The sequence below is a fragment of the Orbicella franksi genome, chromosome 1 (genome assembly GCF_964199315.1).
Source record: "Orbicella franksi chromosome 1, jaOrbFran1.1, whole genome shotgun sequence".
Lineage (NCBI taxonomy): Eukaryota > Metazoa > Cnidaria > Anthozoa > Scleractinia > Merulinidae > Orbicella > Orbicella franksi.
In genome coordinates, this window is record NC_138145.1 from 30194827 (window position 1) to 30205952 (window position 11126).

The 11126-nt window shown below is 39.1% G+C and overlaps 1 protein-coding gene across 7 annotated transcripts in view; it reads left to right on the forward strand.

Moving 5' to 3' along the window:
• The window catches only part of LOC145502350 (thrombospondin type-1 domain-containing protein 4-like), a 31664-nt gene extending 22460 nt beyond the window's left edge, over nucleotides 1-9204 (forward strand). For all 7 annotated transcript variants that reach the window (XM_081481645.1, XM_081481654.1, XM_081481687.1 and 4 more), the window contains 12 exons: nucleotides 64-187; nucleotides 714-850; nucleotides 1700-1811; nucleotides 1919-2005; nucleotides 2472-2647; nucleotides 3077-3293; nucleotides 4529-4658; nucleotides 5202-5424; nucleotides 5657-5830; nucleotides 6657-6827; nucleotides 7170-7349; nucleotides 7812-9204. In XM_081481645.1, coding sequence (XP_081337771.1) covers nucleotides 64-187; nucleotides 714-850; nucleotides 1700-1811; nucleotides 1919-2005; nucleotides 2472-2647; nucleotides 3077-3293; nucleotides 4529-4658; nucleotides 5202-5424; nucleotides 5657-5830; nucleotides 6657-6827; nucleotides 7170-7349; nucleotides 7812-8087 — 2007 coding nt within the window. In that variant the 3' untranslated portion in view covers nucleotides 8088-9204. The remainder of the gene's footprint in view (nucleotides 1-63; nucleotides 188-713; nucleotides 851-1699; nucleotides 1812-1918; nucleotides 2006-2471; nucleotides 2648-3076; nucleotides 3294-4528; nucleotides 4659-5201; nucleotides 5425-5656; nucleotides 5831-6656; nucleotides 6828-7169; nucleotides 7350-7811) is intronic.
• Nucleotides 9205-11126: the final 1922 nt, after the last annotated feature.

Consider the following 11126-nt stretch of genomic DNA (forward strand, 5'->3'; position numbering starts at 1 on the left):
GTCTTATGAATTATAATGAGCAGTAATAGCCTTTTCGATTCATTGTGTTTTTCTTCGTTACAGAAATGTTACCAGGCCCCTGTGACGACGAAGCAACATGCTGTCGAGGCGAGAGCGGAACAGTGTAGCAAGTTTGACAACACGTCTTTCAATGGCTACTTCTTTACTTGGGTCCCTTACTTGGGCGGTGAGACTAAAACCTTAACAGTTTTTTTTTTTTTTAATCTTAAGCTTAAAAACGCATCTTAAAAGAGGAAAATAAATGTCAAACAATCGCTAGAGAGGTTCTGCTTCTTAAGTAATTATACAAGGACAAAAAAAGATCGATGGCAATGGAAAAAGATCTAGGGATTAATTATAAACAACTGTACAATCCGGCAGAAAAGAATGGAGAAGTTTGTCGTGGGAACCTTGTACCAAGCTCACAACTCCGGCGACAAACCTAGATTATAGAGACATTTCAACTGACTGCTAAGTCCGAGGAACAGTAGAATTTCGAAATACGTGTACTCTTCAGAAATTTCTGCATCCAAATATTTGCAACTCATCTCTAATAATTTCGACCGTTCAGAAATAGCAGGTTGTTTCATTCAGTAAAAATTTTGTGATCGTTTCGCGAGGTTAAAAAATTATTTTTAACATTTTCATGACTATGTTTATTAAAGTTTGCAAGAGAACAAAATACTGAAACTAAGGTTTTGTTTATACTGCAGTGAAGAATAGCGATGAATGTGAGCTTTACTGTGTGGCTAAAGGATTCAGGTTCTTTCGTCGTCTCTCACCAAGAGTGAAAGACGGAACACCTTGCCTCAGTGATTTAAAAAAAGTCTGCATTAGTGGAACATGCAAGGTATGTACTATACTCATTGGGAAAAATCAAATGAGAGATGACTGAGGCTCCGTCCACCAGGCTACGCCGGACAAATATGAAAACGCAGCTTTATTTCAAAGTTAGGCCCACCGTCCACACTAATCCGTCACGAAAACGGAGCTTTTTTCGGTAAATTATCTGTTCGAAAGGCCTTTAATCCCCTCTGATTTTCTTAAGAGAATTGTCACCGCGAACTTTCGTGATATGAGAAATTTAATGTCTGTTGTCTTCGGATTGTTAAAAATGTCGTTTTGGGTACCGAAAAAAGGTCAGCTATCATTTTCTGAAAGGCGATAAGATCTTAGGTTTTCGGGGAAATGGACAAAAATGCCCTAATAAATTCGAGAATACTCAAGTTCCCTTAGAATAACCGAACAGATAATTCTTTTTAAGCGCAACCTAAAATTAACCTACAGAACTTTAAAAGTACCCCAGATAGCCTAAAACAGCGCTTAAAAGCATTCGAGAGAAAACGGTGGTTGGGTGCCCCTGTTGTCAAACCGGAGGAATTTGAAAACGCCGGCTTTTCGTTTTTGTGTGGACAGACACATTTTAAAAACGGAGCTTTTAGTAAACGATGAAGTCACGATAATGTGATTTCCCTGTCCGAGTTTTACACAAACACAAATCCAAAATGACCGGTGATTGTTGCGTTTTTAAATTCCTCCGGCGTAGTGTTGATGAGGCCTGAAGCACATTTTGAGAGGTACTTCATTCTACTCCGGTAACCATCAACTGTCACCGGCCAGCCATATCCGGCCAATAGAACTGAAGAATACCTTAACTACAGAGTTTGCGTCTCATGTACCTTGCCGTTTTATTTTCTAGGAGCTCCCCTCAAGGTGTAAAGATGGCGGATGTTTTGGTCAGAAGCGTGTGACACCAAAGCAAAGGCGATCTGGTGTTTTTACGTCAAGAGACGTTTCTCGAGGACATCTGAGTATGTTTGATTTCAAGTGATATCAAATGATATCTTCCTGGCTAGTGCACAAATGCACCCTTGTGTTTCAAGCTCGCTTAACATGTCTATGTACGTTCTTTTGTCAGTCTTAGGGTATAATCCTGTGATCACAATTCCTGCTGGTGCCACTAACATTAATGTCACAGAGATCCGCAGAAGCAAGAATTATCTGGGTGAGCTTTTCGGCTGGTCTAGGCAGAACTGATATCGATGTTAACATTAAATTCCTGAGCCATTAGTGAAATCAATGAATAGGCCGCACTTGTTAAGCTCCGGCTCTTTTGTTCATTTGTCGATTTCAGTTTTATTTGTGAGCAACGGTTCTTAAAGTTATAGATGAATCAGGGAACAGTCTGTAATTAGTGCACTGTCGCTCTTATAAGATCAGTTATGTTCTCTGCTACCCACTATTGTACCTTTAACATTGTGAAATGGCAGAGGAAAACCAAGAACAGAGCCAGGGGAACTCGGGCGCAAATCTGTAATGGAAAACTAATGATTTGGTGACTAACTTTTTCAGGGTTAAATTTAACATTGGTTTCGTCCTACAAATTCCAGTTGTAATAGATTCGATGATAGATTCAATTTTCACACTATAGAATAATGACTTTGTGTTCCAAATTTCATAATTGTTTTCAGCTCTCAAGTCACATGATTCAAGCAAGTACTACATTAATGGAAACTGGGTTATCGATTTGCCTAAGGGTTATGACGTAGCTGATACAACTGTGTATTACACAAGACCCCGTAGAGACAAGGGCGAGAATGAGGCGTTTATTGCCGCTGGGCCAACGTCTGAAGGTCTTGACGTTATGGTAAGGAGAAATAAACAAATTACTTTGAACGCAAAAATTGTAACGGTACACTTCTCGTCACTATTGACAGACAAAACAGGGCACTAACATTCTATCAGATTTAGTTTCGAACTCTCTGCTGTTCGCAGATGGACTTTTAGGTTTAACTTCGGAAAAGATGTCACACTGCGTTGCGTTAGTAGATGGTAGAATTGTTAGAGTTTTTACAAAAATCGAAAGAGTTGGTACGGTTAAATCAGACTTGAGCCGTGTAACCTGGCTAGCACCAAGAAATCGAGACGTCTTAATTGTCTCAATGGAGTTCTAAAAATGTAATTTAATGCAGTTGACTCAGGCTCAGTTTTCTCCTCTGTCAACTATCCCACAAAAAAAATCCTGGTGGTCGCAGTTTGATAATTAAATATGTCATGTGCTTTCTTGTCTTGACAGTTGCTTTATCAAGCTGACGAGCCTAGGATCATGTATTCGTACCTTCTTCCTAAGGACTACCCTAAAAAACGCGATAAAGAACAGCAACAACCCGCAGAGCCCAGCAATTTTGGTCAGAGAGGGTTCAAGTCCCAGGCTACCCAACCACCACCCAACGGAAATACTTATGCTTGGAGACTAACAGGGTTTACACAGTGCACCCACTCATGTGCAGGAGGTACATTTAATAATACACAAACCTAGCCAAGACCATTTCACCTTTTTTTTTAAAAAAGTGGATATCACACTTGTGACTTTCCTAGTTTATTGTTATCAAGTATATCACTTGTTAAATAAGCGAAGTTTTGCTGTAAACCGTTGCGTCTCTCCTGAATTCGGGTTAATAGACTGTTTAGCCAACAATAATAGATCGAGAATATTTTTACTTTTTGGAGCGTGTCAAGACTGTCTTAGGAATGATGTTTTTCAATATAGTTTTGTAAGTAGTATATGACACTGTGTTATAATAGTTGCAAATTAGACCGACAGAAGTGTTGAATACGACGCCCAGCGGAGTATTTAGGACGAACTCTTTATCGTTTGGAAATGTGATGAACGTGTTTGTTTTTTTTTGTTTGTTTGTTTGTTTTTTTAATGTTATTGCCTCACAGGACACAGAATAAATGATTACAGTACTAGATACTACTTGGGAATAACTACTTACAGAGCTGACATTAACTATTGTACTAGACGAAACTTATTATTCTTACAGTACTATACTTACAATGTTCACACTAATAGTGTATACAGCACCTTTTAATCCACAAAAATAAATCTAACACATTACAATAAAAAGAAAAAAACAACAACAACAATGAAGATGGTACAAAAGGGAAGAAAACGAAACAGGTGTTTCAAGTGTATTGTTAGGTTGATTACTTATAGCATTACTAGTATGTGCGAGTGAAGATAAAGAGCAGATTGCTGTGAAAAGCTCGTAGGTGACAGCGTATGTACGAGATGGTTGGCAAAGTTGATAGCTGCAAACACTTCAGAGGAAGTGATGCTATCTATCAGTAGGTATATATTCTGCAAGAGGTTCCCATTTTTCCATATCGCCGCTTTTTGTCTCCAACTCGAGCCTTGATTTCAGAAAGCGTAGATAATGGTCAAAGTTAGGGGACATTTCTTTAGATTTGGCTAGCCAGATATGACGTCGAGCTAAAAGAAGGCAATAGTTAATTTGAAGTGCAAATTTTGACGTTTCCGGTTTCAGACCAAACGTGTTTGTGATACGTTCTTGATCGAGAAATGGTAAAAATGTAGGACCATTCGTAAACATGATTTATTTTCAATTATTACTTGTTTGTAACTGTCAGAACAACTTATTCCAACGTTTGAGTTCTCACTTCAAACAACATCAAACCGAAGGATACTGACTCTCTAACTGACGAAATTCGTATTTCCCAATAGGCATTCAAACAACGGTGTACCAGTGTGTTACATCAGCTGATAACTCAGTTGTTGAACAGTCCCTGTGTCAATGGAACTTAAAACCAGCTCAACGACAGAGAGTCTGTAACCTACAGCCTTGTTCACCAAGGTAAACTAACATCAATTGTATATTTTCCGTTTGCCGGCTGGGCTTCTCCTGCTATACTCATTGCAAATGGCTTTAACCAAGAAGTATCAGTAGTTTGCCTTCTGAAACTGTTCGTGAGTGACGTTTCTAAAATTTGAGAGATAGACATGTTCTGTGTTAAGTGATTCTGCCTGACAGGAAGAACGAAAAAGTACCATGTAAAAATATGCCGCATCACCGAAAATAAAAATAGTCATCGAACGATTTTCTTCTTTTTGGACTGTTTGTTTGCCTGCGTGCACAAGTCTACTATTTCCTTTCACACGGATATTTGGTTTTTCACCGGAGAGGTCAATCTTGGTGTGGTTTGGGCTGACACAAATTTACGTCTGAAAAAAACTAAAACAATTCACCTCAGTGAAGGCTTTTGGTTTCTAGCACTGCCAGGGATGTCATTAAAGTCCGAAATTAGAGCCAAATTGAAGAATCCGAGAGCCTGTTTGTGAGGCTGTTCTAACCACAGCGCTGTCTGTCTGGACTAATAAGTTCCCATTTTCAATGCAGGTGGGAACCAGGAGAGTGGGGTCAGTGTTCTAAGACATGTGGAGCCGGTATGCAGATCAGAAGTCTTCTGTGTAAACAGCTTGTTGATAATAATGGTGTCAGGAAACAGCAGATGCTACCGATCAGCTACTGTCGCCAGTGGGAGAGACCTGCACCCAGCCGCAACTGTAACTTACAGCCCTGCCCTCCTCCGGCAAACTGGACAGTCGGGGAGTGGAGCAAGGCACGTCACTTTCAGTTTTTCTTCAAAAGCAAATTCTGGCGTTGAACATTTAGATATAGCGAAAAACTCTTCGGAGTTGTCCCATGGGCAACACAATTAAGCGCCGCAATAGGTAGCTGGCTGACGTTTCGAGTGTTAAACCTTCGCCGACGCGAATCCGATTGCATTTTTTCTCTCAACTACTTCCTGATCCATCTAATTCCGCTAACTTTTTTTTGACTTTGTTCTACAGTGTTCCGTGACATGTGAAAAAGGAGTCAAACAGAGAGTCGTGTCTTGTGTGGATATCAAAAATACCACAGTCAAGGAAAGGTTCTGTAAACACAATCCAAAGCCACCGACAACAGAATCGTGTTTTGCTGGTTCCTGTAAAACTGACTGGGTTGTAAGCCACAAGTGGTCTCAAGTGAGTGCTCAGTATACATGCCCAATTGCAGAACAAAGCATACCGTGATCACTATCATAATAAACCGACGGCATATCGACTACCCAGAAGTCTGCATGCAGTCTTGCCAATTTTCCAGGTCTAACACCGTTTGAATCTGTTATAAGTGGACACCCTTAGGACGTTAAAGTGCCTACGGGCCGAGTCCACCCGTCTGGTTCCACTGTCCATGCTGTTTCACTGTTTACATCTCCTTCTTGCAGAATCCCTAGGTCTAGTGTATATTAACAAAAAACATTACCCCACATTTAGAGTCTCCGATTCCGCAAGCGCGTCTAAACCTTCCACCAGGCGTTCTCTAAATGTCTAACACATGCTGCAGTTCACATTAGGACACACGTTACCAGGACATCAACTGAAGCACACCACATTTTATAAAACACTTTAACGTAATGTCAGTTACTCAGACAGACGGTGCTCAAAAGCTGTAACGACACCAATGTAAAGAAAATAAATAGAGTTGCCATGAAATGCTACTAATCCAGTCTCCTCGTCGTTTGTGACCATCCTATACACGTTTATCTCGTTCGGTGCATTCACAATTCGAAAATTCATCTATCTTCTCATTAACTCCAACGGTCAGTCAATTCTATTTTGTCTCACTCGGTTTCCTTTTGCACATTCAGTCCGTTCTGTCATGCAATTCAATCATTTATAGATTCATGATTTACTGGGGTCTCATTCGTTCAATTTTGTATACCTCTCCTTTTGTCTCAGGAACTCCTTCAGTCCATTCATTCTCCCTAATCCAACCTGCTTACTCTAACTCATATCTCTGTTCACACAGTGTTCAGTGCCTTGTGGTAGAGGACAACAAAGCCGACTTGTATTCTGTGGAAGAAAAGGTGGTGATGCCCTTCCGTCAGACAAATGTTCTCATGCCAAGAAACCAAGTTCGACCAGACCATGCAACAATGGCAAATGTCAGGCAGTCTGGGTGGCATCAGAATGGAGTAAGGTAAAACAGCACCGAAACACTTCTCTACAGTTATGAGCATATAGCTTTGGATTTTCTTATTCTTCTGCTTTTGCTTTACGTAAGTTGTTAGTATGGAAAGTCATTTACGTCATTTTGACGTGAAATGCAAAGGAAACTGCCTTATCAACGAGGCATTACCGTATTCAAGTCCCTCTACGAGGTTTAGTGATTTATTAGCAAGGAAAATGAGATCCTCACTTCTGTAGTTGAACATGGCGAACGGACAATAATAAGGGCTTTTTAGGCAAGACGGTAAAACAAATATTGAAAAACCAACAGCCGTGCATATCTTGACACTGATGCGTTACGTTCACTTGACAGTGTTCAGTTGAGTGTGGAACAGGCACTCAGTTCAGATCAGTGTTCTGTGCAGGGATGGTTGGAGGTATGTACCAAGAGTTTCCTGACGAAGCTTGTCCACGGAACTCCAAACCTATTACAGTGAAATCATGCGGAAATGACTCATGTACACCACAATGGTTCACCACAGCGTGGGGCAAGGTACGATTTCAGCTGTTAAACCACTGTGATTTCCTACCATAAAGGTAGTGTCGTCTAGTTTAGACTACTGAACTACGCGAGTACCTACGTGTATAAACTAAGATTGCAAAGAATCTATCAAGGAATGCCTAAACATCAAATTAAAATGCTGTTTTTCTGAATGACAAGTAAGTGCCCTTTTGATATATGTATCGTGGATGGAAAGACAATTCGAGACCTCAGACGCGGAAGAGGGTTTATGATGGCAGAGCATCAACGTCGCGAAACTCGACATAATTTAGAAACGAACAGATGTTCCAGGTATATACAACTCAGGGAACGTTCAGCTTGTTTTTTACTTTGTAGTCTACTTTAGTTCAGTTATTTTTCCTTGACTGTCCCTAGCATAAATTCATGTTGTGGGCGTAAAGGCAACGCGCTATAGTAGCACGCAAATAAAAAAGTGTATCCACTACTTTTCAGTGTTCCAGGTCATGTGGCGGTGGTAACCAGTTCCGAGACGTCACGTGCCTCAATGACAAAGGACAAGTATCTAAAGAGTGCCATTCCAAGAACAAGCCATATTACTATCAACGTTGCAGTAACACTCCTTGTCCAACAACAGCTGGAAAAGCAGCGAGAAAACAGAACTGCAGAGACTCTTACACCGGCAACGTGTGCATGTATGTTGTACAAGCAAACTTCTGCCAGTTTTCAAGTTACCGCAGGATGTGTTGTAACAGTTGTGCAAGGCACTGAAATGAAGATTGACTCGTATCTGTAAACCAGCTACTTGTCCGTCAAATGATTGGTCATCGACACATCTCTGAAATAGATTTAGTGCTGGCAGCGGAAGAGATTACATTTACAGAACGATGATGATAATACAAAGAAGCTTTCAAAAGACAAAGGATTCTCTATGTACATGTGCTAGCTCATTTGAACTTTGTCAATTCAAAGCACTGAACAAAGCTGTCGTTACAGCCGAGGCTTCAGGCCATGGTACCCACAAACAGCCTCATATACTCCAATATCTGCCTTCGTACAGAAGGAAACAATCTACTATATATCCCTATAAAACAAACAGGTCAAAGTGGAAGACTCTTTGGCTAAGGTCATGAATACGGAATTAACAAGTGAGAGACACTGCCCTATATCCCAATCAAGCTTGTTTAAAAATACATTAATTTGACATTTGTATAATATAGCCCAAAAGGGTTTCAAATCTAGAGTTGAAGACACACAGCCAAACTCTTGCTAACATTATTTTCAGAAATAATGAAGCTGGTTTTGTTTGCACATTTCCTTCCATGGACTAGATGTTCTATTAACTTCTTCGGTCTGGTTGTTTTTCTCATTCAAAATCATTGTACTGCATCCGCAAAAATTTGTGGTTGATTTTGTTTGTTTGTTCGTGTTTCAATACTATATACACATGTACAAGCCTAGAAAGCGACTCATCAAAAAGTATCTAAATGTAGAATAAAAGTTACCCATATTGTTTTGTGCTACAACAATTCAGCAATAAATAATTGAAACTAGTTGTGATGAGAACTAAATATGGTTTAACCAATCAAATTAACGTTTTCAGTAGAATGCAGACCCCGCAAATCTTTGCCGTGTAATACATAAATTGTGTACATGTATAAGTTACAACCTGATAACCAGGAGATCACAATGTAAAGGTTTAAGTCTGTCCACATTGACAACTAATGACAATGTCGAATGTTTGCACTGATTTTAAAGTGCATTATACACAGTAATTATACATGTTTGATGAAATGTACCTTGGTACGTACTTCAGAAGAGCTGATGTTAAAAAAGGTTTTCTGAAATCGCTTGAAGGCATTTATAAAACTCTACATGGAAGAGAACAGCTGTACAATTTAGATGTACAATTTAGTGGATGTTTCTTATGATCTGGAGAACCTCCAAATGCAATATTTAAATACATATAGTAACAAGGATGAGAGAGAACTACATAAAATAGAGCAAGAGATACTGTTTATGAACTGTAATTTATGTTGATAATTTAAGAAACGGTACACCTCTGGTCAGAATGATGTAGACAAATTTAAGACAATAAATAAATATTAAAACACATACACGTGTACTAAGTAGGTTGTTTTCACTGTTCTTTTAAACAGTGTTTTAAAAACCATTACATGTACGATGATATTATTCAATTACAGGAAACTATTTGTGGGACACTGTTCAGTTTGTATTACCAATGTCTTCTTATGCATAATAAATGCAATAAATTATTATCCCTAATGCATAAATTACAAGTGCAGTTTATCAGAATTATTAATTTTAGTATACAGTGTGGTACATGTACATGTACTAGAGATATCAAATATCTGTGAGTTGAACATAAATTTGTCATTATCCTCTTTGTAGTTAAATGAACTGCTCATGCCACTGCCACTTTCTCTTTGCAAAGCAAAGCGTCTTGTTCCTCCAACTCTTGACTGTCCTATGTTCAGGATTTTATCAAAAGTCTTCATGATCCTTGTTTTGCAAAGATTTCTCAGATCGACTTGACCAGTTCATGAATACTGCAAGTTCCTATTCAGACTTGTCATGGCCATCTACAGCAACCTCTTTAGCAGGTAAAACACCTGCTTTTAGATCACCATTGGGTACATCTTGTAGTTCCTAAGTAAAAGAACAAGACTTGTGAACAAATAAAGGCATGTTTTATGCATTTCACGTTATTGATCTCAGCAGCATGAGAGATGTGTCACACATATGAGCCTGATAACTGACCTACAGACATTCATCTGTACAAGTCTCCTGTAGCTCAACTGTTGGGTTTGATTGCTGCAGGACCTGCAGGGAAGTCAAACTTTTTCATCCCACGCTTGTGACAAAATGAATTCAGTTGCACTTGTACATGTACACTCAGTCCCAGAAAAATGAGAATTCACCCTGTACAGTCTCTACTTCCATTATACTGACACTCAGCTCTGCCCTTCAATGTCCCTTCTGAAGAGATCTGACTGTATTACAATGAAACATAAAGCCACACTAAAACTACTAAAATGCAATTGGTAGAGGGTAATTTACAAATCATGGTAAGAAGCCACTAACACCTCTGCTATTACAATCACTTTGTGGATGAAACTGCTCAGCAGATGTTCGTTATGTTTAAATGGTTAACTGTTAAATGGTTAATGGTTATGGTTAACATGAATTGTTTACATTTAACCACAACCACAAGTTTGGAAACAAGGAATTTATTGTCATATTGTCACAAAGCTGATACAAAGCTGGATTGACAATAACACTCCAACGCCATAAGGGTGGGAGGGAATAAGGGTAAAAAAATTTAGCTGGACCATGATATGAACGAGCTAATGACTGACTAATGCGTGACAGCTGCAAGACTTACATTACTGCGATTGTGTCATTGCAACAATTACCCATCCTCACAGAGACACTACTGTACACTGACACCTGGGTACAGACCAGACAGTGGGCAATTTGTGTGCTGACACCAGGGTTACAATAATCCACTGTATAAAAAAGATATTGTGATATTTCATTCTAAATGTATTAGATCTTACAACAAATCTTGTCCATTTGGCAATCTACCACTCATGTAAAGTATCAGTTTACCTCAATTTCTCTCAGAAATAAGAATTTTCCTTGTTTTAATCATTAGCTAGGAAATTCTGTGGTCTTTCTTTCTCAAAAAAATTGCAATGAAAAGCTTTTTTGGTTTCCAAGAAACAGAAATAAAGACTGAATTTGTAATTACAGCTGACAGAGCATTGACAAATTCCTGACAGTGCC